The sequence below is a fragment of the Phytophthora infestans genome, genomic scaffold, assembly GCF_000142945.1.
Source record: "Phytophthora infestans T30-4 supercont1.2 genomic scaffold, whole genome shotgun sequence".
Lineage (NCBI taxonomy): Eukaryota > Oomycota > Peronosporomycetes > Peronosporales > Peronosporaceae > Phytophthora > Phytophthora infestans.
Window position 1 is genome coordinate 1,633,222 of NW_003303757.1, and position 27,073 is coordinate 1,660,294.

The window sequence follows — 27,073 nt, forward strand, 5'->3', positions numbered from 1 at the left end:
ACAACTACACATATTGCGATCGTACAGTATAAGTGCCATTACCAGTGTAGTTGCGATCGTATGACACTGAACATTCTCAGTGAACGTAGTGTTTATATCGTTTGGGTTGGTGTGAAGCTCCTTCACATCTTGCATGTGTTCGTTTCTAAAGCGATACACTATCATACAGATGGTGCGTGCAATCCGCCACTATTTTGATGCTACGTACGGCCGCACTTTGTTGTGCATTTGCTACTTCTTTTTGCAGTTAGGTGGCAGACACGGTAGAACTTCGTGATGATTCTCGAACAAAGCACAAAATTTAGCAAATGTTAAAATACTGCCAAATTAAGCCATCAGGTTTTGTATCTGTACGTCGCTGGTTGGACCCGCTCGGCATTCTACCAGCCCTGGGCTGGTAGTCCTCATCGAAAAAATCTAACTACTTTTGAGCTGTCATCAGGTCCTTAAAGGCTGCTGATGTGATCTTCTTAAAACCTTGAAAACGAAATTTTTCGGCGGAATGCGTACCAGTGCCGAACTTGATGCTACGCTCATGACCTCCGATAGCTAATCCAAAATCCAGACGTATTCACTCGCAAATATTTTGCGAATATGGCCAAATCCCCGACAGCAGCAGGATTTGTATTTACGAAGAACTTATGTTCAATTGACCCCAGTTCGCCAGCTTGAACTAAACCAAACAAAATCTTGATAGCGAAGTTGTTCGCATAGACTGTCAGTTTCATGTAGCCATTCGGAACCATAATCTTGGTAATGAAGTGGTACAACATGCGGATCACTTCATCCGTTCCTTTTTCAGCGACAGACTTGACGAACAGGTAGCTGTACTGAATGCCCTTGTTAGCGTAGTAGATCCAAACAAAGAGATACTGAACAGCGATATAAACTACCTCTGAGACGGAGTCGACAAAACACTCGGCAGCTTCAGCTTTTTGCTGTAGCCCATGATCATCACAGCGTGATCATCCGAAGCGGCTGACAGATCTCGCTGGTACTTCTCACTACAGAAACGCTCACAGTAAATCGAAATGCTGTTAGCGTACGCAGCAGAAGCCAGCTGTTAAGCAAAATGCTTCTTGTATTCTTAATACACATACCTCCTCTTTCTGGCTGCGCTTGTTTGAGCATCGAGTTGCTCTGTGAGCTTCGCGGTAATTCGCCTTCATCTTCCAGTACAGGATCGCACCGAAGTCGCACACGTTGCTGTGTTGGGCTCGGATGCGAATTGTGTGTGTATGTGTCTGTGTGTGTGGAGGGAGGGGGCAAGACGGCTTCCTGAACGCTGAGTGCTTAGGCTCACGAACGTCGATGCTATCCTCGAGAGCATACGTTTGCATTTCGCCACGAAGTAGGTCCCACGTAAAGTGACTCGGTAGCATTATGTAGTTATCTGAAGAACCGTGTTTGCGCACAACGCAGTCGACTGGCTTTTGAATGCGCATGCGAACAGGCACCACGCCACCCGCGGAAGCGGCAAACGATCGAAACCATTGTACCAGCTAGTCATTTTCGATCTTGTTTTCGCTCAGATTGAAGTGACCTCCATGTTGCTTTACCGGGAAATCTCCACGTTGAATCTGCTGACCATACCGGGTGACCGTCGCCATTGAGACATCATACAGAGCACACCAAGATGCACGGCAAACATGCCCAACGAGAGGTAGTTACTACGAAAACCTTAGCCGCGATCCAGTCCCGCGACGACGTACAGTAGTGTCTGTCTTCATGAGCAGCGCCAAGGCAGTGCGAATGCTCTGTTTGCGCTCAAGAGGAGTCATCTATACCACGGAGCAGACGCAATCATGTACATTCAGGGCCTTCCCCTCTACACGGCGTTATTCGAAAGTGTCAGTGTTGATTAAGGCCGTAACGCTCGCGCACGTCCGTAGCAATCGAAATGATTCTTCCTGCCTTCCGTGCGTTCATCGTCGATGACTGCGTGCTGGCAATGCAGAGCCATTTTAACAACCAAATTCAGGGTCATACACCCGATGCAGAGGAATGCATCAGCGTCCCCATCAGCTTCTTGCTGATGGTGTACAAGCTGAGCCGCACACCGACGTCGACGTACAGCATCTCGCCCAGTGTACCCGTGCAGATATCGCTCAGATACTTCTCTAAGGCATCCTACATCTCGATCGCACGCTATAAGCAGACAGAAAGTATCACTCCGTGCAGAGGCTCGACCAGCTCTGTCGCGATGTGTCCCGTACCCGGGAACGAAGGGGTCATTCCAGGAGCTATACGCCCCGACGGGATGACCCGAGGCCCTGTGGCTACTCCTCGCCCGGCCGTCCCGTCAGGATGGCCCCCCCTTGAGCTCGACGACTCGCGTGCCCCTGACCGAGCCCGTTAAAGTGGTTCTATAAGGTGGTCCAAGAACGCTGATTCTCAGGCGTCGTGGGACCAAAGCACCTAGCGTCATCAAGTCCCTTCCCAGAACTCCATGTTGTCCCACGAGGGCGGACGTCAGGTGTAGTGAACTCTTCTTTCTAGTATAAGAGAAGCGGTGTAGTGTATGTAAGGAAGAAAATGTGTTAGACCTTTCTTCCAGTTAGCTCTCAGTCTTATATTTCTCACCTTCTACTCAAGAGGAAGCCAAGTCAATAAACAAGCTTATATTCTTTTGAGTGTTCCTATCTACCGTTCTGGCCATTGAACAAGACTGCACTCCCTGAACAGCCGCGGACTACACGACCCTTGAAGGAGCAGGTATACGACAGATGATTCGGCGTGCGGTCAACTCGGGGATGCCGTTGTGCTTCGCCACCACCAGCGAGTCTCCCCATCCCGGATACCGTCGAGAATGCGGGTTCTAGCGGTGAAGAGGGAGTGGTTGATATCAGGCACGGGGTTGTGGCGTTTTTTAGATAATGTGATGCTTGGTAAGGCGCGAAAAGAAGAATGAAGGAATTGGTCACCAACTTGCTCTGCGCAAGATCCGCTTTGAACTGCAATACCATCGTTTACGAAACCGATCTCGTACGTAGCACAAATAAGCTTTCTTCAGAAACTTCGATGCTACACTTCACCACATTGCTCTGCAGCACCTCCAACTTGAACAGGCAAAGATGTAGTCTCTGTGGGGCCACTTCAACTGGCATTAACTACGAAAATTCAAATCAGACCACAGTAGATAGAGTTCAGTCTCTATTGATACCGTTAAAACCTCTTTTTCTTTATATAAAGTTGAAAGACCCCAAAAGCTTCCACGTTATGTAGTCAATCTGAAACGAAGTAAAGGACTTCAAAGTATTTTGAATAGCAGTAGTACACTATATTTCAAAGAGCAAATTGCAAACCGATCCACTCCTTATAATATTTTTTAGACGTGGTTCAACCACTGGTTGATCGGGTAGATGCTGTATGACGCCGTACCGAAAACTTTACAGCAACGGTCTGCGCTCGCTGCTGGATTCACGGCGGTTGTTATAGGCGCGGATAGCAACAACAGCGGCACCAACCACCACGACTGCCGCGATCACAATGACCACAATAGACCAGGTCGACAGATCTTCGCTGCCGGATATTTCGATAGGGGCGAACACCGCTGCAACCTCCGAGGTCGCCGGAATGCACTTCGTCTTGGCCAGTGTGCTGAACCACTTGGCAGCCGGACGTGGGATGCGCTCGAGCTCCGAGGGCTTCGCCGAGACGTAGTTCGTGGAACCAGTCTGGGACGTAAAGTTGACGTAGTACAGTCCGAAGCGTGGCTCAAAGGAGCCCCATTCGTAGTTATCCAGATAGGACCAGGCCGTGTAGCCAATGACTTTGATCTTTTCCTCGGTCACAGCTTTGTAAACCTGTTCCATATAATTCGTGTAGTACCACATCTGGTCTTCAGCACCATCAGCCTCAGCGTTGCCGCACCAACCGTTCTCTGTCAGCAAGACATCAGCCGACGGATCGTGTGCAGCGACCCACTTAATCAAAGCCAGATATCCAGGCGGGTACGCCGTGAACCAAGCGCAGTTGCGATTGCCGTTGCGGTCCTTGCTGGAAGAACGCGAGCCTTCGGGAGCGCGTGTGTCGTCAACACCCTTGTCCTTCTCCCAGCCAAGAGTGAGCTGATCACAGTCACGTTTGGACGTCGGCGAGTCGCAGTCTGTCACGGACTTGGAAGCATAGTGATTGATCATAAACAGATCGTACGATCCCTTGAGGGTCTCTGATTCTTGCGCAGTAAAACGAGGAAGACGGTCGCCGACCACCTCGCGCATGACGGCCGGGTAATCACCAGAGACAATGGGCTGCAGGAACCAACCGTAGTCGAACTGCAGCGCGCGCTCAGCGGCAGCAACGTCCTTGGGATTGGAGGGGTCAAGCGGGAACATCATGTGTGCCACAAGCACGATACCGATGCGAGCCGTAGGTCGCACAATACCGTTTTTACGAAAATCACGGAACTTTTGCACCGCTAGAGCATGGGCACGCAGGAGATTATGAGTCACAACGTACGTGTTGGTATCGGATCCGGTGAAGCCGGGGGCGTGCACGCCGGTACCGTAGCCCTGCGTAACAAACGAGTACGGCTCGTTAAACGTCGTCCAGTAGTCGAGTTTCTGGCCGAACTCCTGGAACACGAGCGTAGCAAAGTCGACGTAGTGCCCAATTATGTCCGAACTGAGCCAGCCTGCCGGGGAGAGCTCCGTTTGCAGAGCCGAGGGCAGGTCCCAGTGGTAGATAGTCAGGATCGGCTTGAGGTTGTTCTTAGCCATATCATCAATAAGGTCGTGGTAGAAGGCGATACCGGTCGGGTTGAGCACCATGCGGCGCTTCGCCGGGTTCCACGTCATGACACGCGACCAGGAGATCGAAAAGCGAAAAGACTGCAGACCGTCGTCGGCCATCATTTTGAGGTCGCTAGGATAGCGATGGTAAAAGTCGTCGGCCACGTTGGCGCAAGCTAGACCGGGTTTCTCTCGGCAGAAATCGTCCCAGATACTGGGTGTGCGACCTCCCTCCGTGTAGGCGCCTTCCACCTGGTACGAGGCGGTGGCTGAGCCGAACATGAAGTCCTTGTGGAAGCAGCGCTCCTCGGCGGCTGCGGGGGCCAGCAGGATGGTGACAGCCGCAAGAGCACACGGCAGCAGACGCAGCATGCTCATTGTTAGTCAAGCTACTAGAAGATGTATATAGGACCTGGAGAATTGGCGACTGGCAGTCCACACACATCGACAATTTGCACTTCAAGTTGGAATATTACCAAAAGAGGGTCATTAAACTTGATTTCAGTAAACGTGGTATCTTGTATTTGAAAGTGTGGACCCCATAATCCACGCAACAATGTTGACACTCCACCATCAAGAGTTAGTGAGCGGTCTCATACTGACACGGAGTCAATTGACCTCTTATTAGAATTAAAGCGCTTTATTGAGATTGTATGTTAAGGTACAGACTCCGCCCAGAAGCTGAGAAGCAAATACATCTTATACCCTCGCAAACACGGTAATACTACTTTCAGCCTTTTCATACGTGGTACTTATTATTTGCAAGAATCAATAGCCTATGATTACTATATATCCTTTGGGAACTAAGATGGTGTACCTGTCCTCCTGCAAAAAACAAGAGAGTGATCCGCTTGGCGACAGCCAATCAGATGCGAATTCCCTCGGATTTTGATTCAGACGCTCGTCATAACCCTTCAACATATTGGCTCGCTCCCTTTTGGCATCGGCCCCACACCTTCCGGGCCTCCTGGCACCTCTACTACGAGTCAGTAGTACTTCCCCCACGGCGAAATCCACCCCGCCGGACTGTTAAATTGTAACTTTGGATGGCCGCAAATCAGTCTATGGCTATTTAATTCTGGGATAGGAAAGCAACGTAGTGCTGATAGCCCAGCCCTCACAGGATTAATTGCGGTGTCCGTCCGTCCGTCCACAGAGACCGGTAGAAAACCGGTACAGCGTGCATGAGTGGTTTGTTCCTGCGAGATGGATGCGGGGCGACTGAGCCTCAAATGATGGCTCCGGACGCTTTCGGCCGCTGCGTGGTTAACGCTCTCATTGCAGATTGCAGGTTGGGAGATGGAGACAGCTCCTCGACGACAGAGCCGGGCTGCTGAGACACCGATCGAGCGGGACGCGCGCATACAAAAGGAGCGTCTGAAACGCGCGAAGAAGCGTGCGGAGGAGACCCCAGCCGCGCAGAAAACGCGCCTAGCAGAAGAACGTCAGAAGAGAGCAAGTAAACGCGCAGAGGATACCCCTCTAGTGCGCACAGAACGTCTTGAGAAGGATCGAGCGAGAAGAGCGAGAGTGAGAGCTGGGCGCGGGCATGCAGCTCGAAAAATACTTCTTGCAGAGAGGCGGGCTGGTGACAGGGCTCGTCGAAGTGGCCAGCGCCGTGAAACCGGGGCTGTTGTTAGCGTCGCTATGGAGGAGCTGAGAGCTGGAGCTTTGAGCTGTGGAAACTTTTCGGGCGAGGAAATTGCATTTCTGGGCTCGTCTCAGCGGTATACGAGTGATCCGCGACTTGCGCTTGCATATCGCCACTGCTTCGGTGTTGACCCGGCGGGGTTTGTGTTTGGCGACGAACAACTTCATGGCGGTAAATGGGACGTTACGCGCGAGCGTCTAATGAATATATTTGATGACTATCCTAAGCCTAATGATTTGACGGCGTGCCAGAATCTCGCGGGTGAAGGCGAGTCGGGGTCAACTGATATATGGGCTTGTGCCTCGTGTGGGCGAGTGTTACTACACAATAAGAAAGGCGACAAGATTGTTTTTCTCTGCTTTGCTGGAAAAGCAGAATTTTGCGTTGGGTGGTGCGAGTCGTAGGAGTTTGTTTGCTGGTTGTTCCGAGGCTAGCGTGCGCAAATACCGTCAGGTTTACTTTGCTGGCGACCAAGTCTATTACTTGATACCGGAGTTAGTCCGCGATATAGAATATATCCCTTTTTGTGAGTCGTGTCAAGAAGATCCAACGAAGAGTCCGTTTAGTGCTGCAAGCGGCCACGATTACGGCCGTGTTGGCGAACTACAGGAGCTGACCCAGATTGCACTGGACTGTATTGCCCCAGTGGAAGTTTTTGGATGGATAATTCCCTAACAGCAAAGCATTCTAGTGGTCATACTATCTGTTTTCCCTTGGACGGCCGTCCAAGGTTGCTGCTGTCTTGCCTCGACTTGCACCTGATTGTATGCCGCGCGTAACATTTGCTGGGCCCAAAGAAGATTGGCGGATTCAAAAGCAAAACTTCCGAGCCCTCTATTCAATCCCGGTCGATTCTGTCTATTAATGGCTCCGTGTGCTTGGTGAAATGAATGATGTTTTCCGGGAAGAGCAGATTCAGATCGATGACTGTGGACAACGCCGTCGCCAGCTGATGGACCTCGAGAACGCGATTGACGATAGTGTTCATGTGACTGACTCAGGGGATGCTAACGCAGTGTGCGACTTAGCAACGTCAGAGCGCTTTGGGTCCGATATACATGTTTGTCGTGGTACGCAAGGGGATCATTTAAATGGGCAGAATGAGGTTATTCAACAATCGGCGGTGCTTCCCGCTCGTGCTGAGTCTGTTTCTGTTGCACACGGGATTGTCGACGCGTTGCTAGATGCAATGCCCCCGGAAACCCAGCCGAGCACGGGCAATTCCTCTCTTCTCGTGCCGATCAAACGGGGTTGTTTGCCAATGGTGGAGTGGCACGAAAACGCTAAAATTCTTGCTGGTGTGTTTCCTGATCTTTTTTTAATGAGATCGGGTCCGCTTCCCTCCGGGCCAATGCCTCAGCGTTAGTTGACCACTTTGTGCACTACTGGGATGGATGATTCGAGAAATCAACACGATTTCTAGCACTACTTTTTTAATCAGATGCAGCGTCACGCCGCCGTGAGAAATGCCGCACGAGTTGGGGTAGTACGCTGAAATCCTCTGGCAAACTAGCAAGCACACAAGAGTTTAAGGAGGCTCTACAACTTGCGAAAGACCAGCCCGACAGTTCTCGTGCGATTAAGCTGAACGCGGTGCTCCTCAGATTACTGTCGTTGGTTGCACGGACCGTCCTGTTTTCTCCGTACGAGGGATCGGCGACCCGGCCAAAGCTTGGGGCGATGCGGTACAAGTATGGTGTCGGACAACATTGGGTGACGATTGCTCCGCCCGAGCATGACGACCTCTTATTACACCGGACTGCTCAGCTACGACACAAGAAACGTTTTTACGACGAGTCTTCCTCGTTTACGCTGAAGGCATGCGGTTTTTCAGACTTGCCACGCGATCTACAAAAAAGTGCCCGTGCGCGTTTGAAGATTTCTAATGCGTACCCCGCGTTGGCGGCACAAGTTTTTGAGCGGAAAGTCCGCGTGTTCACTCAGGCGTTACTGCGGTGCGGCGATAGCTCGTCTACGAGGGTCAGCCGTAATAACTCGGAGCGCGAACAGGGCGTATATGGCCGTGTAGCCGGCTTTAATGCTGCCGTTGAGCCCAGGTTGACGGCCGATTACATCTTCATGCAATTGTTTACGGAGCAGCGGTAAGCCCTGCGCTGTTGACAAGTGCGGCGTCATGTCCTGCGTTGTGGCTATCCCTGAGGCGCTGATTGGACGCAGTATCATGCACTGCGATCTCGAAAGAAGCTTGTGCTTGGCGCGACGAATGGCTCCGCGATCATGATGGTAAGATGCCACGAGCGTTCAACATTCCCGCGCTTGACGTAGCTTCCGATTACGTTGGAGTTATAAATGCGCCGAACGACGAGTGCTATCAACAAATGTTCACACACACCCGCGAACATGCCGCAAAGGATTGCGTGGGAAGTTCGTGTGCCGGCTAGCCCGCCCCGCTGGTGTTCACGAATAAGAGGCTGAGCCGCTAGCTTTACAACTAGCTGCCGCGAGCCATTTAGGGAAGCGAAAGCGTGCTGAATTTGTCGTTGGTGATGTTATCGACGCGGCAGGATCTATTGATGCTCCAATCAACTTCACCAATAAACGGGTGTTGCGCGAGCACACGAAAGGGGCAGTCGTTTGAGAGCAGCGTCGAGACCCAAAGGATGAATTGTTTGTAGAGACCAACCTCTCACTTGCGTGCTTTACCAAGTCACATACAAACTCGACAAAATTTAATGGCATTGCTGCGAGTGATATGGTGGAAGCACGCATACATGGCCAAGGAGAAGGGGGTCTAAAGAGCTGAGCGACGGTGATGTTGACTGCAATACGTGATGTGGAAAAGTATTCTAGCACTGCAGACGACAGCGGTGCGTTTGAACGGCAAGCAAAGTACTTGGCAACTCGCACTGTAAATGCGCGTACTGGAGTAACTGAGTGGCCTCACCAGCTCGTCGCTTATGCTCTCGCAGGCTACCGCTCTTATTTTTGAGCGATACGTTTTGGAATATGTTTCCCCGGGAGCTTAGATGAGGTTGTTTCAGGTGTTGGGCTTGAAGAGGATACTAGGGTACCTAGTAATGAAGGCGAGGAAATACAAGAGGATGGCGATGTGTCCACGAATCAAGGGCGTTTAGAAAAACTGATCAGCGCTTCAATGGACGAGTGTCAGGTGGGAGCCACTCGCGGGTGTCATCACCAGAAAACAGGAGCTAAAATGTACTCAGTTGACAAGGAGGTGGTCTTCGTTTCACAGGCAGTATCGTATCGTCACCAGGGCGAACCCTTTGCGGATTATTCGCCATTAGAATTTGAAATGATCGTAAATATTTTGCCGAGGAAGAAAACGGATACAGAGTTGAGCAGTACTGGACGTGGTCGGCCAAAAAGACAGGGCTTAGATCTCTCGCCTTCGCACTCGTTGAGCCCGGGATTCCAAATATTTATCCGAGCCAAATCAGAACGCCGATGCTTGGTGGAGCCCCGCTACCCTCGTTAAAAAAAGGAAGGTCGTCCCCCTGATTCTTTGGGGAAATACTTGGTGTGCTTGATGACTGAGTGGGCGCTAGGCAACGGTAGGCCGAGGTATGCGCTAAATGGCGACGGCGTGTTGAGCCTTTGCGCAAATTGGAACCGAATTGGTGCTAGTTTTGTTGACCGGATGCGATACTGTGTCGTGGAACATATTTTGCAAAAGGGCTATAGAAATCCGCGCAACGAAAAAGCGTGCTCAGCGTGGAGAAGTCGTAATGCAGACTTTGGACTGATAGGGCTGTGGCATCTGGTCGCACTTCCCCGCAGAGTGCACGTGTATCTTGCGATTATGGGTCCGACACCGAGGCTAGAGGTTCTCTCCATCGAAGACCTTTTGGAATAGACGGTGGGCGCGGCAGCAAAAGATACAAAGGCAGTCAAGACTGCCAGATTAATGCGTTCACCATTTTTAGCGTTGATTCCAAGTGGGGGGGGGTTCTTGAGCTGTTCAGGCTAGTAGTGATGACCCAATTTTAAACCAACCGGGCAATTGGCTCTCATAGCAAAGAACGTTCACGCGATGCTGTCTCCAGAGCAAAATAAATCTGGTCCTTCTCATCCTGTTGGAGAAGACACAGAAAGCGGCTCGACTTCGGGTGGTCTCGGCACTGGTCTTACAGACCGCACCGAAAGGATGACGTGTTCCCCTGATCGGCGCGATGTTTTTGATCGAATTATCGGCTCGGATGAGCGGATGGGCAAACTGCGGCAGACGCTTACTTTACTTCATGGTGGTGGAGGAACGGGAAAATCGAGGCCGATGAGAATGATTACTCTTGTCTTACGACAGCACGGGATTGACACCGTTAATACTTGTCCTACCGGTGTTGGGGCTTGCCATCTTGTCAACGGGAAGACATTTCATTCCGCTTTTAAGACGTTTCGGAAAGGGAACCTTAACCTCGGGTTGCTGCGGTTAACCCTTACAGAAAACGTTGGGTTGATCGTGATCGATGAAGCCTCCATGTTCTGTGCCGAGTTTCTAGTCCTGCTCGATCAACGCCTCCGGGCAATCTACAACTGTGATCAAGTGTTTGGTGGGCGCTCGATATTGTTGGTACGCTGCTTATTTAGTGGTTGTCGGGGCACCTTCCTTAGCGCTAATATGGTACATGTGGCTTACATAGGTTGGCGACTTTTTACAGCTTGAAGTCACCGGGGACACTCCGTTGTGTAAGGGCTTGTATATGACCACTACCTCCGATGCGTTGTTATCGGCTAGGATTTTTTCCCGTCTCTTTAGCATCTATTTTCTCGAGACTCAACATCGAGCAGCTGCCTGCGCGGCTCAGCGGTCGAACATATCCGCCTGTCGCGCGCTACCTAGTTTTTATCCGTCGGGACAAAGGTGGACTGAAGAAGATGCTGCATTGCTCCGACCCATGCCAGATGCCGTTGTCGCCGCTTTAACGAATGAGTTAACTGCTCGAGATGTCGAGAATGATCAAGACTGGATGGATAGTCTCACTATACTCGTCACGAGTAGCGCCGACAAGGCGATTTTGACGTCTTGCACGGCTCAACTATTTGCAAAGAAACAAAAACAAACGCTTTTTCGCTTGAGAAGGCAGCTCCGGCAGGATTTACCTAAAAAGCTGGAGAAGCTGGTGTATGATGAGGACGCAAATCCGGAATTATTTGCGTATTCTGTTGGTGGTGCTCCCGCGAACGTGCTTGATAATAATAGCGAAAACGTTGGATGGGGGGTCGCAAATGGAAGCCGTGTATGCTTCATTCTTTGGCCTGGGATGGTTAAGCGAAACGCAGGATTGTGTCTGCGCTCGCTGAAGATGTGCATCGGCGCGGTAAGGCTGTCATCGATCTACCATTCCTGCCCGACTTTATCTATGTTCAACTGATTGGTACTAACGAAGATGGCGTACTCGCTGAGCAATGGCCTCCGGAGAATAATTTGGAAACGCGATGGCTATACCATTCTGATGGTAGACGGAAATGCAAGGTCAGTGTAGTGATCCCGATTGGTGTCATGGGTTTAATGGGTAGAAAGCAGAGGTTCATTTGGGAGAGAATGCAAAATTAGTGTTGGGGCCAGCTCGCGCAGACCATTAGGGAGATACTTGAAGGGGCTGTGGTTCTCATTCGGCGAGGTTTGAGCACGGATTACAATAACTCAAGGTCGACCTCGATTGGTGCAGGGTCCGATATTCTTCAAGACCCGATTTTTGACCGCGCGGGGGAACTACGTCAATGGTATGCTGGGATGTCGCCGGATCACGTCTTTCACGGCCTGTCTCCTACGCCCTGATAACATTAAAACTTTTGGGGTTAAAGGTTACCTTTTGATAGCAGTAGTGCCTGATAACAGTTGAAATTTTCGGTGCAAAAAGGATAACAGTGAGCGACGGGAATATTGGGTCAGTAAGACTAATCTTCCGTGCGATGAACAGAGTCCAGTGAGGTCTCAAGGACATTTATTTCGCTTTTAATATCAACGAGAGTGTTGGTTTGAATATCTACGACATTGCTGGTGACGCAAACCGGTACAAACCGGTATATCCTATCCCAGCTTTGCGTAGCCCTAGTCAGATGCCTGGCGACCAACTCAAAGTCTGTTCAATTGCTCGTGTCATAGTAAAGATAAGTAAATATGTGAGATGGTGCTACATGTATCATGATAGTGTACTTGATCGATTAAATGTTTATCACACAATGCAGATAATAATTATGCAAAAAGACCTACCATGTACGGTAGGCAGCTTCTAGTTTTGAGCCTAATGACTGCTAAAGTATCCGATTTACCGAGAAGTTTGGGCAGCGAAGGGCAGCGTGAAGGGATGCAAGTGTAGATAGGTAGAAATAATTCTTGTAGAGAAGCTTTAGTACTAAAGGACAAGAAGCTTGTGAAGGGTTGAGTATAAGAATAAGTGAGGACCAATGATGCCGATCCTCTCGTTTTTGTGCATAAATTTGTATTTCGATACATCGTTTTGCATAAAATACAAAGCTCTTTCTTACAGCATTGCTGTGACTTCGGTATAGCAAATCATGTCGGAGATGCATACTTCAACAATTACTTTAAGTACAGGGAGTAGCGGCAATAAGAAAGGGTCAAAAACTAATATCACTGACATTATAATGCATGTGCTTATACAGGACCTCACTATAAGTACTGAGGTAGTCGAAACGAAGCGACGTTCACTCTTTTTTTATTTTGAAAATCAAATTTCCCGCCCACAACCACGAACCCACTCCATCCTCGGCATCATGAACTGCGTGTGCTCGACGAAGAACCCGTCCTACATTTACGCTGACACAGTGCCCCCCACCGCGTATTCGCCTCACGTAGCTGCAGCAGCTTCATGTCTGCCGCCAACACGCCAAGTTTCCTGCGTGGAGCCACCGCAAGCCTGCTGTCTGGACCCAGTCCGCGTTTGGGCTACCAAAGTCACCCTCCATCCATACTGTGTCGAGGCTGCTGAAGAGGGAGGCACAGTTGCTCTCAACATCCATTGACTATTTAGACAGCAAGAAGGCCTCGTCACCCACGTGGTTGCTGCTGGAGACGTACTTGGTGGAGCGGTTGGCAGAGGCTGAGTCGCGACGGTATGCGGTAGCGCGCGCGAGTGTTCGCTGAGATTTTGAAGATACCTCTCGCAAAGTAGCCGAAGTTTACCAAAAGCGGCTGGCAGCACCACTTTATGGCTTGCCACAGCCTCAAGAAGCTATATTATGGGGGAAATTTAAGGAGCCACGATGGCTGCAGGATATGCCTAGTTTCACTACATGTCACGGCACTGGGAAGGGCTGGATGACAGTAAAGCTTTTCCAAGAGTGGCTACAAACACTAGACATAGAAATTACTGAGCATGGCAGACATATGCTGCTGCTGGATAACGCCAACCTATGAGCCAAGGGGTCATAGCGTGGTTGAAGCAGCGCTATATGGCTACAGGGACACAAGAGGCAGCTATACGCAGGGGTTCCGAAAATGCTATTGTTATTTTGTTAGAGGATTCAGTAATACAAATAATTTTACCTATCTCTTAGTCAGAGGTGCCTGCAATAGTTGAACATATTGCACGAAATACATAGGAGTTTGTATGGAGAATGAGTATTGTGAGATTATTGCGCTCCCCGAACGACCTTGCGCACAGTGGCTGCGCTCCAGTACGTGCGGTTCACCTTTAAAAAGAGGATACTCTCGAGATGCAGTGGAGTCATGGCTTGGTGGTGTATGCCAACCACTGCCTTCACCTGACTAAAGAATCTCTCCATGATGTTGGAAGTCGGAGCGATCATATACACTTGATCGCTAAAGCGTGGAGTAGTTTGACGAAGTCGTCTCGCCTGCTCGAGCGCAACTGCGGCAACATCTTTACCCAGCGCCGTTGTCTCCGACGAACTCGATGGGGGAGCGTCTTCCGCGGCTAGCGGCTCAAGCATAGTCTTCTCATCGTTAGACAGCAATCCCTCATGACCCAGCAGCATATTAACACAAGCTCGCTCAAAGCCAGGACGATCTCTGCCTCGGTTTGGAGGTACTTGGCGACTTCGGATTTCTGTGCAATAAGCGCGTCGAAGAGGTCGCGCACGTCGAGTAGCGTTATGTAGTCCGCACTTTGCAACGTTTTAGAGGTCGATTCGTAGATCTTGAGTGTTGATATTGGTCGAGCTGTGTGTAAAAATAGATGAGGTGTGAAGATGTTTGGACCCAGGAGAGGGGTTTTACGTTCATTCCTCAGTAGTTACGAAACGGGCAGATAGATAGGATGCTCGGGCCGTGCGCTCCTTGAATGCCACTTCCTCAATTCCTCTATCAATATTAAAAGGTTTTGAGCTTAACATCGCGAAGAGGCAGAACAAGCTGAGAGAACCTTGAGCTTCATAACCATGTCTCGCTTAAACTAGAAGGACTGCTAAAACTTCGGCTCTCGCAAGCCAGACTTTACTGCCTGGCAAATTCGGATCAGAGCTCTACTAGAGGCAGAAGGAGTTTGGGACATTGTAAACAAGGACCGCCGATACAATCGTCACTGGGGTTTCCGTCGTCGATAAGACTTCATCTCCTAAGACAAGAAGGCGTTTTAGCTACTCATAAACTCGCTAGATGATGCGACAGTCAAGGCTATGAGCAAGTATGAGTACTCGTGGTCAGTGTACGAGCATATGCAGCGCGTGTACGCATCTAAAGACACTGTAAGCATCTTTCACACCAGATCAAGCTTCCACAATCTGAGGTACGACGGCGACGATATGCAGTCTCACATCAACGATCTGGAAGAGAAGGCTGAAACGTTGGCCCGGCTTGGTCGCCCTATCGACGATGAAAAGAAGGTCATGCAAATGCTTGGATCGGTGCCGGATTCCTGGAAGAGCTTCGTAATGGTATGCCAGAATCAAATGAGACTGAAGTGGCGAGACCTGCAAACAAAGCTTCTACTAGAAATGGACACTCGCAAATATACCCGTCATATCACTGAAGTACAAGCCCACGTTGCCAGTAACTTCATTCTCGATCTTAACATTGTCTGTACTGTACCCAGAGCAGCAGTGAAGCTGCACACTTTGGTCAAGGACCACCTCGTCCTTTCAGTGGACGCATGCCATTTCATGGTCAGCAATATCGTCACTTGCGCATCCATACCAGCGAAATGATCGTCGTGACAAAACCAATTGTGTAATTACTGCGGTAAACCGGGACACTTTATTAGCGATTGCCTTCTAAAGCAAACCACAATCGTGAGTGTGGAATCACAAGCCAATCGTCAGTTGCTGCGATTGGAAAGGCCGTCACTGATAATGCAGGCGAAGAAAACCTCGACAGCTATGACGTTCTCACTATCGCTGTATCTATGGATCAAATGAACACTTCGCCGGAGACGGCCCTGTAAGCCGCGGAATCAGCTGGTCCCACCATAGCACGTGACGCGTGGGTACTTGACTCTGGTTGTACCCACCACATGTGTTTTGACAAGACTTACTTCTCCGATATGAAGCCGATTGACAAGAAGGTGTATCTAGGTGCCAACCATTTTCTCGAAGTAAAAGGAATTGGTGCTGCAACACCGACGAAGACGGGAACTACGTCAAGCTGACGCTTTCCGACTTCTTATATCTACCCGATATTAGCCGCAATCTCCTGAGTGCACGGTGCCTCCGTGAAAAAGGAATCAACTCCGACTTCAGTACCTTCGTTGACCGTGCTGTCATTCACAAAGGGCGCATGAAGATCAAGTCCGATGCGAGCCCGTACAACAAACTGTATGTGTTTAAAACGAACTCGATTAATATACCGACTGAATCCGCGTGTAGTGGAGTTGGAAGTCTATCCATACAGCTTTGGCACTCACGGTGTGGCCATTTAGGATTTCAGAACATCGCCAAGCTTGTATCTAGAGGACGAGCACACGAGCTGCAAGTTTCAAAGCGAGATCTGGTTGATTTTCTGTTGGTGACGTGTGTGAGCGATCGAACCAACATCGAGCGTCATTCAAGCGGACGTACACGCAGCACGTATATCAAGTGAACGAGTTGGTATACACGGATATCAAGGGGCCCATTGAAGTTCCGTCGTTCAGTAACAAGCGCTATGTTCTGTTATTTGTCGACGATTTTTCTGGGTTTGTAACTACTTTCTTACTGGCGCACAAGTCGGAGGCGTTTGTACGATTCAGGGAGTACGTAGTGGCTGCAGAGACCAAGCACAACCTACCTGTAAAGGCGGTAAACTCGGATAATGGTGGTGAGTTTACGTCACTTGACTGGAAAGTGTTTTGTCAGATGAAAGGGATCGAACGCCGGACAGCAACGCCATACACACCAGAGCAGAATGGCAGTGCAGAAGTTCGATTCCGAGTGCTGTTTCGGAAAGTACGGGCGCCACTTATTGATGCTCAACTACCAAAATATTTCTGGGGAGAGGCTTTCTTTACGGCAACGTTGCCGAATAATATAAGTCCACTACGACGAGCAGATGTCACGCCGTTCGAGCGTTGGCAGCGGAAAGAGGCTGACTACACTAATATTCGAGTATTTCGATGCATTGCATACCCTTACGTTGCGCCAGCTCACCCGAAGGCACTGCAACTGACGGAAACGCCAAGTACACGTATGACACTCGACAATCGTAGCGTGAGAGGCATATTCGTTGGATACACTGAGGACCAGAAGGCATGGTGAGTTCTTCACTGCGAAACGAACACTTTTGTGATGGCGTGCCACGCTACATTCGACGAGTCTGGCTCCTTCGCTCAAATGAACCTCAACCGGCTGGAACTGCAGAGACTCGAAAAACAACAATGCCTGGACCTAATTCAACCCTCTCAACAGGCAAAAGTAATTCCTGATCTAGCCTTCTACGCGGAGCCTGTTATTGAAGACACCAGCGAATATGACAGGGAGATACGGCAGTTAGACGCTTTTATTGACGAATTTTACCTTGATGGGCATGTGGACAAGAGCGGAGAACTACCGGATGTGGCCTGCTACATTGGTCGTCATGGCAGTAATAATGGTACACCATTACAAGGTCGCATTGGAAGCAAACCACAAGTGCTTACCATGTGTGGAGCAGACCAGCTCTCAGAAAAGCAAAATGATGCCGAGGTCCTGGTAGCCACTGAAGACATCGCAAGCAAGACGAAGAGCAGCAAAATAAATAACATGGCCACGCGGGTGAGCCCAAGACCCACGATGGAGAGGTGAGTGGTCCGGACGGGCCACACTGGAGAAGGACAATCGACAAAGAAGACAGATCCCTTATTGCTCATGGTACATGGGTGCTCGTAAAGTTGCCCAAAGGCAAGCGAGCACTGACGTCCAAATGGATCTTCAAAATGAAGTACGATGCTCAAGGAAATGTTGAGCGATACAAAGCCAGACTTGTTATACGTGGATACGAGCAAGTGAAATACGTGAGCTATGACGAAATATTTGCTCTAGTTATTCGATTAGAGTCTTTGCGGATGCTGCTTGCTCTGGTGGCGATTAAAGACTGGGAGTGTCACCAGACCGACGTGGACACGGCATTTCTAAACGGCGACATGACGGAAGAAGTGTACATGCTGCAACCAGAAGGCCTCGTGAAACCTGGTCAGGCGCACCTTGTTTGCAGACTTCTAAAGTCGCTGTATGGGTTGACGCAGGCGCTGAGGGCATGGCACAAGAAGCTGACAGATTTTATGAGAACCCACGAATGTGTGAAGTTAAATAGCGACGCCTGTATTTACGTCCGTACTGGAGCTAGTGGAGTAGCAATAATTGATATTTACGTGGACGACCTACTTCTGATTGCAGATACTGTGAGTGGAATTCATGAGATCGAGACCACGCTGCCATCGGGCTTCAAGTGTAAAGATATGGGCAAAGTTCATCACATCCTCGGACTCCGAGTGCGCCGGAACCGAGCTTGCAAGGACACTGACTTTTGACCAAACCACGTACGCGAAAAGTGTCTTGGAGAAGTTCAACTTAGCGCAGCTAAACTCATGTAAGACTCCGTGTGATCTTGGAGTCGTCCTATCTAACCCGACAGCCCCAAAACGGAGAGCGAACGAGAGCAGATGAAGAACAAGGATTACAGAGGCCTGGTCGGTTCTCTAATGTACCGTATGAGTGGTAGCAGACTCCAATATTTCATTCGGAATCCAATGTGTGAGCAAGTACTTGAATAATTCGGGGCTCGCACATTGGAATGCTGCAAAACGCATTCTTCGCTACGTGAAAGGGACTATTGGTCACGGACTTGTCATCAACGGGCGCAGTCGCAATGGCTTCCAGCTAACTGCTTTTGTGGATTCAGACTACGCAAAAGATATCGGCACAAGAAGATCCGTATCGGGTTACGTCATGATGCTAGGAGACTGCGCGATAACGTACTCGTGTAAGAGCCAAAGGACGGTGACATTATCATCCACCGAAGCGGAGTATATGTTGTTGGCTGATGGAGTGACGGAACTGATCTTTCTTCGAGAATTATTGGAGGAGTTAAACGTGCAGTAGGCCCAACAGTGATCAATGTGGATAATTAATCGGCAATCGCAATGGCCAATAATCCTATTCATCATCAGCGGACAAAACACATTCACTCAAGATATCACTTTGTTTGAGAGCGTATCGTCATGGAGGACGTTGTCATTGAATATGTGAGTACGAGGAACAATATCGCTGATCTACTAACGAAAGATGTGACCACAGACGTACGGCGCTACGAGGACGACTGGGGGCTCTTGAGGTGCGCGACGAGCAGGAACAATCGACGCTTGAAGCGCGAAGTCGAACTTGAGTGCAAACTACGGCGTACGGGGCTCTTGGAGGGCTGGGTACGGGCTGGCTTCATGATGAGAGCGTAGCGACAGCGTGCGGAGCTCTCTGAACTGGACACGAGCTGGCTAAAGGAGACTGGTGACGGAACACGAAACTTCGAAAAAGGCTGGGTGTTGGCCGACCAAGAGGATACGATGTCTGAGATGGAGGCGCGTTGCACAAACCCGAGCTCACTGTGGCTTCGCGAGCACAGAGCGGGCATTGCTGGCTAACTACAGCTGACCACGTGGGAGTGTTGAGATTGGTCGAGCTGTGTGTAACGATAGATGAGGTGGGAGGATGTTTGGACCCAGGAGAGGGGTTTTACCTTCATTCCTCAGTAGTAACGAAACGGACAGGTATATAGGATTCACGGGCCGTGCGCCCTTGAATGCCACTCCTCATTTCCTCTATCAATATCAAAATTGATGGTGTTGATGATCGTCTTCAGCTGCTTCTCCTTTCGGCGCGTTGGCATAAAATCCGCCAGCCTCTCTTCAATGTCATCACTAATGAACTCCTTCAGTTTAAAGTATCTGTTCACCATGACAAACATCGATGACCAGCGAGTGTCCTGCTGAGGGACAGGTCGAAGAAGTGTTTTTCGCCTAGCACAACAAAGAATAATCAGATATCAGAAAACTAAAAATAGTTGGTTTAACACACCTTAACTTTGCGGACACCAACAGCGAATTCTTCACCTTGTACAGCAACTTCTGGATCTTAGTGATCAGCTCATCGTCGCCAGAGAGGACCAAGTTCACCGCCAGGTTTAGACGATGGCTGGCACAGCCTACCATAGGAACCTGCAGCTGAGTGGCAACAGCACCGTTCACGGAGCAATTATCTCCGACAATGTAGGTAATGTTGGCTTTGCTCCGGCCATAGTAAGAGAGAATTGTGTCCAGAAACTTAGCGTGACTGCGGGCTGTGTGGTCGTCGACCTCATCGTCGACAAGTGGCGCCATTGCGACCAAAAGGTTCTGTACTTTGCCATCGTGTCGAAAGGATGCAAAGATTGCGACGTAATGCTCTGAACGGAAGGTCCACCCGTCGAAAATGATATCAAACGACTTTGGCAGGATACCAGCGATCACAGTTTCAACTTCACGGACTAGTAGGCAAATGTATTTCACGAGGCGGTCCGTCGAAAGGCTCCCAATCCTTACGTAGTTAGATGCCGCGACTGTCTCACAGAACGAGAAGGGCAGATTGCACGAGAGCACAACGTTAGTCCAAGAGAAGACTGTGTGAGTCTTGTCATCGATGAACCCAACTAGCGTTCCCGTATTTGAGCTGGCGCTGGTCATGTCCGCAACCCAGTTCGTGTGCCACATGAAGACGTGGCCAAGTAGATTTGGGTAGCCAGTGTTAGGCTCCATTCGGCGTTGGACACCACAGCGACACTTGTATACTGTAGTAGGCGCTTCGTCATCGTCGAGTACAGCCTTGAAGTAGAAAGGCGCCACTTGCTTCGACGTGAACGGGTCCGTGCTGACCATCTTCTTCAACGTCTTGGCCTTCTTGGAATTCTTTGGCGCTCTGGATGGGGCTGAAGCTGTCTTTCCACGCGGCTTTGGAACACTCCACGGGGTCTTCGCAGGCATCGTATTGAGTTAAGTAGACAATGGGCTGTGAGGGTATTGCTCCAACTGAAAATGCTAAGATGTCGGAGGATTGATGCGCCATAAATCGATAAACGTGATCCATTTAAAGCCTGTGGAGAAGTGATTGTGAACCGGTCTCAGTAAGACCGGTTACAATAGGATTATTGGTGACACAGAGCACAAAAAATTGCAACCCTTCAAAGCAAAGCTGAAAATAAATAATTTTTCGATCAATATAGAAAAGTAATTAATAAAAATAGTATGTTCGGAACCCCTGGCTATACGTCTACTTGACGGGGACACGGATCCGTACAGTATCGTACCATTCAAAGCGCTTCAGTGGATATGTGATGCCGCGAACGAGGTGCCGTTACAGGATATTAGAAACTACTGGAGGCATGCTGGGTTTTACGCTGATGACGTGAAATTGACATCTACAGCTGTACTCAATCCAATCGAGTAAGATATTTATTTTTTGATACAGTACATTTGAGACCTCTTCAATTGTTTTTACTTATGTAACGTAAACGCCTTCAGTACTTAGTTCGTTGAACCCTTTCTTATTGCCGCTACTCCCTGTACATTATTACTACTGTAGGCAAAGGCGACTCGTCTGGCGAGGGTGAATCAGGGGTTAATGGTAACGTGAAGTTAATATAGTGATAATATCACCTGGTAGACCAGTTAATCTAAAACATATCACCTAATATTTTCGTCTTACACCATTTCAGGTTCGTTCTCCCCACCGCAGGAGTTCGATACAACCCCCCAGAGCCGACTTGCACATAGGACCGGGCAAATCTCAGTTCAAAACACCTAATGCCTGAGTTCAATACACACAGGTGTCTCTTTTTTTTGTGGCCAATTACTGCGAAAGTACCAACTTTTGTCATTTCGAGACCATTCGAGAACTCAAAGGCATCCATCTATTCATCGTTTCGCCTCGCGCCCCTTTCGTTTTGGCATAATGGGTAGCACTTACCCTGAAGACGTTCGTGCACGTGTCCTCGAGGCAGCGAAGGCTGGTGAGAACTGGCGATTGGTAGCAGCTCACAACGGCGTTGTGGTGGAGACTGTGTGACTCGGGTGGAATGGTCTCGAAATGACAAAAGTTGGTACTTTCGCAGTAATTGGCAAAAAAAATAAAAGAGACACCTGTGTGTATTGAACTCAGGCATTGGGTGTTTTGAACTGAGATTTGCCCGCTCCGGGGTGGTTGTATCGAACTCCTGCGGTGGGGAGAACGAACCTGAAATGGTGTAGACAAAATAATATTATTAAATATCAACCTAATATTAGTTTGAACATTATATTTCTCAAAGATTGCGTAATTGGAATTAATCCACCAATCATGTATCGTTAAAGATTGACTAACTGAAGTTTTACTAATCAACAGTTAGAGAAATGGAGTCCGGGACGATTCTGAAAGTGACGGCAAGGTTGGTGTTGTGTGTTGGCACTGCTAAGCGCATTAATCTAGCGTCACAGGCTGCTCGTTTATGAGACGCACGATCTGGACGAGGCTATCGGCAGATAACAAGAACAAATATCTTAATTTCGCTCTATCGACTTCAAACAAATGCAACTGTTTGCAGTTTTCCATCTCGATCGGCTTTGTCTGTGTCACAGTAAAATACTCGAGCAAATACTTGTCAGTTTCAAAGCCTGCCATCACTACTGCTGCTTTATAGCTCGACTGTAAGAGTTCTTAGGTGAGCCCTCGGTTCACAGAGGGCAAGGTGGCAAGAAACGTACTTAAGTGAGAAAATATCAGAGCGGCACGCCTACATAATAGCGAGATGTTTGGCGCCAACACTTCGAATCTATTTGAGGAGCCGCACGCCAGTATCCACGTCCAGTTTGCAGTCTCTGGTCACATTCGACAAATTTCAGCACAAAACATCTTTTAAAATCGATGAATATGGAACTTCAATGTCTTTGAGCACGAGTCCTATGCACCTTTACAAACTACTACCTTCCCATCCCTCTCGCAGGGGTCATCCTCGTGTTGAATATCGTGATGACGACACCTAGCCGACTGGCATCTGCAGATGAACCACATACCATCGCTATAGTCGACCGTGACCTCTTGGCCGCGGCGGATGTGTTTGGCGCTTGCTACGACAACAGTGACGCGACGCCCGTTGCTGACCTCGACGAACTTGACCACCGGCTCACATGAGTGGTTCCGGAATCTCATTAACGCACCCATCTTCTCCGCATTAATCGCAGAACGGACCGGCTAACTTGGGCGTTCAGGTCACTGGTCCAGTAGGAGACGAAACCCAGTGTTGCGCGATCGATCGGAGCGCGCAGCACTGACGTGTTCGACCTTACCGAAATACTGACCCAGCACCTCGTCGGCATCGATGTCGTCAGCGCCAATGACTGCCAAGGTGTTCGTGCGCTGGTTCCGCGCCAGAAGAACCTTATCGGATTCCGCCAGCCCGTTGCCGCGCGCGTCATCATAGGGGCAGGCGTTCGCGTTGCAGAGTACATGCATAAGTTAGTTCCGACACGAGTCCACTCGTCACGGGTCAGAGCACGTACACCACCCGAAGTGCTGGACTGTTGAGAATAGGGTCGCCAGCGGGTTATACAGCTCGCGCAAGTGAGCAACGCGACACGGCCACCGTGCGGGCACGAACGCGTCATTCGGCAGCGAAGCAGTGACCGAAAGCAACGACACACCGGAACAGTTGCGTCTCTCCTCACAGTTATCATGTAAGTGATGGCGAGAGTGCGAGCGACGTTGCGTCTGTGGGCAAGAGTGTTGCGCAGGTGGGGTTTCACGGCTTGGTAGTGGACTCGCCACCGAAATCTCGATCGTGGTGGCGTCAGCCACGGAGGCAACGCTGTACCGGTGTCGCTGAGCTCCGCACCCTTGTTCAGATCGTTGCTGGATTGGATGATCGGTGACGTGTTCTCCTCTTTACTGGAGGTATCGCTGATGCAGCCTAGCCTCCAGTAAAGCGAGGAATGGGTCAGATGCACCATCGTTCCTGACAGTAGCGATGTTAGTACAAGTTGCTAAAAATCCTTCTTTTGAAAACGAACCCTGTGATATGGAAGTCGGGGTCGTCTTCGCGCCTCCGAGCGCAGATTTGAGAGTGAACGGCCTTTCAGTTTGGCGGAAGATCTATGTAGTCGGCAAAGTACCCTAAGAGTGATGACCAGCATATTAAATACAAAAATCAAGAAAAACACTTACGGCTACACGACTTACTTTTAGAGTCAGGGCTATCTATCGAGACGAAATCTACGACTTTCCGGATTTATGCGCGTAATATTATGCCGCCTCGGAGCGAAAATCCGGAGCGGTTCAATCGGCCGGTTAGGATATTTAGATTAGAACTCACAATACTTCTAACTAACGACATCCTATGACTAAGAGAGCAGATACTGTTAAACAACGTGCCTAATTTGTGATCTGATTAATGAAAATGAAGATACCGTTTTAGGCAAGCTGTAGCAATTGATTATATTCAAATTTTGTATATGTAATGGTAAAATAGTATCGCCGAAGCAAAGCGGAGGAGGTAAGGTCCAGCATAAATTGGTGGATTTCGTACAAGTGGTCCAATGAGATCGCTAGAAAGAATGTGTTGGTGAACACCAAATGCGGCTACCAAAGTGGAATCAGATCCACATCCAAACCACCATTTTGGGGCCTGGCGGACGTGAACGGGAGAGCGTACCCACCAATGGTGATTCATGAATTATTATTTATCATCATCTCTTTCCGCGCTAAGAGATTAAGCTCTGTAATACATCGCCATCAAGCGTTATTAACCCTTTCAACCATATATACATAATGCAATCTTGCGCCTCTTAGCGAGTGTTACACACGTCGATCGTGATTACGCTGATGTGTATAGGATCGCCATATCGTAATGAGCATTTACTGCAAATTTTGTAAAATTTCGCTAATAAACCTACGAATTCCGAAAAATAACAGTATTGCCTCCAAATATGATAGCGTTATTTAGTTGCTGGTCGCTGTTATGAAGCCACAAAAAATATAGCGAATAGCACGCTGACTCAAGCTTTCGAATAAGGGTGCTTAGACTTTTACCAAGATCGTATTGGTTGTGCTACTTTCAAAAACCCAAAAGCCCTATAAATTGGTGGGACAGAGAAGTATGGCATTTTGCTTGGCAGACGCATCAACCCTGGGGAAACAGAGAAGTATGGCATTTTGCTTGGCAGACGCATCAATCCCGGGGAAACAGAGAATCCTATTATCAATATTCATTAACACAAGAAGCGTGCAGAAAAGATGTTTTAGGAGCTGTTGGAGTTATAAAGTCCGCTTTAGATTTATCGCATTACCATGCAAGTACCCATTCTCGAGCGGATATGGCGAAAGCCAGTATCATCATGCATAACATGATTTGCGAAGAATCTCGCAAGGTTAACTACGACACCCACAACTACTTGTTTGAGTAAGGTGCTGACGACACTGCTGATTTCGATTTTCGTATAAGTCGCCCTGAAGGAAGAATGCCAAGATCTATTGCGGAGCTTTCCTCTCGAATCGGAGAAATAGAGAATTCAAGGATTCATTTTCGATAACGAGATGATCTCATTGCCCATCTTTGGCAATTTTATGCTTATGAATAACAGTAATTAAACAATCCGTTTTAATTTTTTTTCTTATTGAGAGTGCGGCTTCTACATTCGATTCGTAAAATATGATGATAGCTTCCATTGTGCACTACAAAAAAGAAGTAAATAATGTCTCATTCTGGCGTGTTCTGAAGGGATATTGATCCAGATTAAGTTTGTTATGAGTTAAACGTGAGGTGGTTCCTAGCTGTTTATCTGGATGTCCAGGTCCGATATTGCAATGGTGCCTGCCATAGAAGGAGAGATTGTTGTACTCTGCCCCACTGAGACATATGTGGCTGATGCGTCCTCTCGTTGCGATTGTGGTAGCACCGTAGTGTCCGCCAGCTCGTTCAAACGTCGCAACAGGATGGATAACCGCGATTTCAGAAACGCTGCATGATCTGAGGATGTAGGCGTGACAGCAGAGAGCTCGTTCAGCATTGTGTGGAGTGTTTGCTCTTGTTGAAGTCGCTGTCTAGAATTAGGAAGACCAATCTGATCCTTCATAATTTCAACCTTCGCCTCCATGCTCGCGCTGAACTTCTCTTGTGCTTGCACTGTTCGGATCTGCACACTTTAAACTACCTCCGGTCTTTTCGTCGTCTTCTTACCTTCGGGTCTATCAGTATCTCCAGACGTTTGAGATGCAGACCCCTCAAACACATTCGGTCTCGAATTCTCACCATTGGACTCCGCGTGGCGCTTGGACCCGAGATCAATAATCATCTCGAGCTTGGGACAATTAACTAGCTGGTTGTAACAATCAATATACTGGAAACGTCTTTTATATTCCGTATTGTACTGTAGATGTGCCCTCTCCATCATGTCGTTTTCGTTGGCTCCGGACTGGTTTATGGCCTCGGCCTTCTTGCAACAGCGTATAAACTTCGAGATTGATTTCGAGATTTGACCAAAATAAGATTGAAGGCTGGTCCAGGAGCGAGGTTTAAGCGAGATATCCGCCAGGGATTTTGCAATAGGCACTGAAATTCTCCATTTCATCTTTCACTCGCGTCCAATATTTATCCGCGTTCTGGTCGGTGCCGACGCTTGCATCACTCGTCACGCGATCCCAGGCGTGAGCCAGCTCAAGATCCTCAACAGGATCGTAATTGCGACCCCATGCTAATATCCATTCCATCGATATATCCCCGGCAACGCCAAACCAGAAGTGATTGCTCTTGCGCGTGCTGGAGCCGGATAGATTGAGCTTTTGGCGCGAAACGTTGGCCGATATGGTGCAACAGGGCCTTTTTTGTCGAAGGCTATCTTGGGGCAATATTTGACCGCAGGATCGCCGGGAAATACCCATCGGAATTGTGATTGCACTTCGCCGTCACTTCGCCTGGGTACCTACCTCTAGGCACGTGCCTGGAGCACGCGGTTGGTGCGTGGCAAGCGTGCCCTGAGGGGTCATAAGTTGAAGTGGGTCGAATGGAGATATCTGATTGGCTGCTCCCAATTTGTTGGCATGGTTAAAGCCAGGGTCGGATTTGTGCATATCCAGTCCACATACAAAACGCAAGTGATTTACGTTGCCAACGCCTATGACGAGTATACGACGAAATGTATGTTTTGTTTATGGATTTACATGTGATTAGGAGGACTACGGAGGAAAGTAGAAAGGAGCTGGCAAAGCAAGCCAGGAACAACTAACTCAATAAAACTCACTTTCGGATTTCATTTCTTCTTAACCCTCGACTACTACAAGCCTT

The 27,073-nt window shown here is 49.0% G+C and overlaps 4 protein-coding genes across 4 annotated transcripts; 1 reads left to right on the top strand and 3 right to left on the bottom strand.

The window, feature by feature from the left end:
* Window positions 1-3,389: 3,389 nt before the first annotated feature.
* PITG_01462 (lactase-phlorizin hydrolase, putative) lies at window positions 3,390-5,111 on the bottom strand (the record flags this gene model as incomplete). The annotated part of the gene is made up of 1 exon (XM_002908082.1): window positions 3,390-5,111. One exon carries the CDS (start codon window positions 5,109-5,111, stop codon window positions 3,390-3,392), a length of 1,722 nt encoding a protein of 573 aa, XP_002908128.1.
* Window positions 5,112-11,624: 6,513 nt separating this feature from the next.
* On the top strand, window positions 11,625-13,471 carry PITG_01463 (uncharacterized protein; the record flags this gene model as incomplete). The annotated part of the gene is made up of 4 exons (XM_002908083.1): window positions 11,625-11,681; window positions 12,033-12,087; window positions 12,653-12,679; window positions 13,359-13,471. 4 exons carry the CDS (start codon window positions 11,625-11,627, stop codon window positions 13,469-13,471), a joined length of 252 nt encoding a protein of 83 aa, XP_002908129.1.
* Window positions 13,472-23,007: 9,536 nt separating this feature from the next.
* Window positions 23,008-23,744, bottom strand: PITG_01464 (uncharacterized protein; the record flags this gene model as incomplete). Its single annotated transcript, XM_002908084.1, has 2 exons — window positions 23,008-23,135; window positions 23,630-23,744. 2 exons carry the CDS (start codon window positions 23,742-23,744, stop codon window positions 23,008-23,010), a joined length of 243 nt encoding a protein of 80 aa, XP_002908130.1.
* A 1,815-nt stretch (window positions 23,745-25,559) lies between these two features.
* PITG_01465 (uncharacterized protein) lies at window positions 25,560-26,775 on the bottom strand (the record flags this gene model as incomplete). The annotated part of the gene is made up of 3 exons (XM_002908085.1): window positions 25,560-25,915; window positions 25,970-26,108; window positions 26,716-26,775. The coding sequence occupies 3 exons, from the start codon at window positions 26,773-26,775 to the stop codon at window positions 25,560-25,562; spliced, it is 555 nt and encodes a 184-aa protein (XP_002908131.1).
* Between the last annotated feature and the right edge of the window lie 298 nt (window positions 26,776-27,073).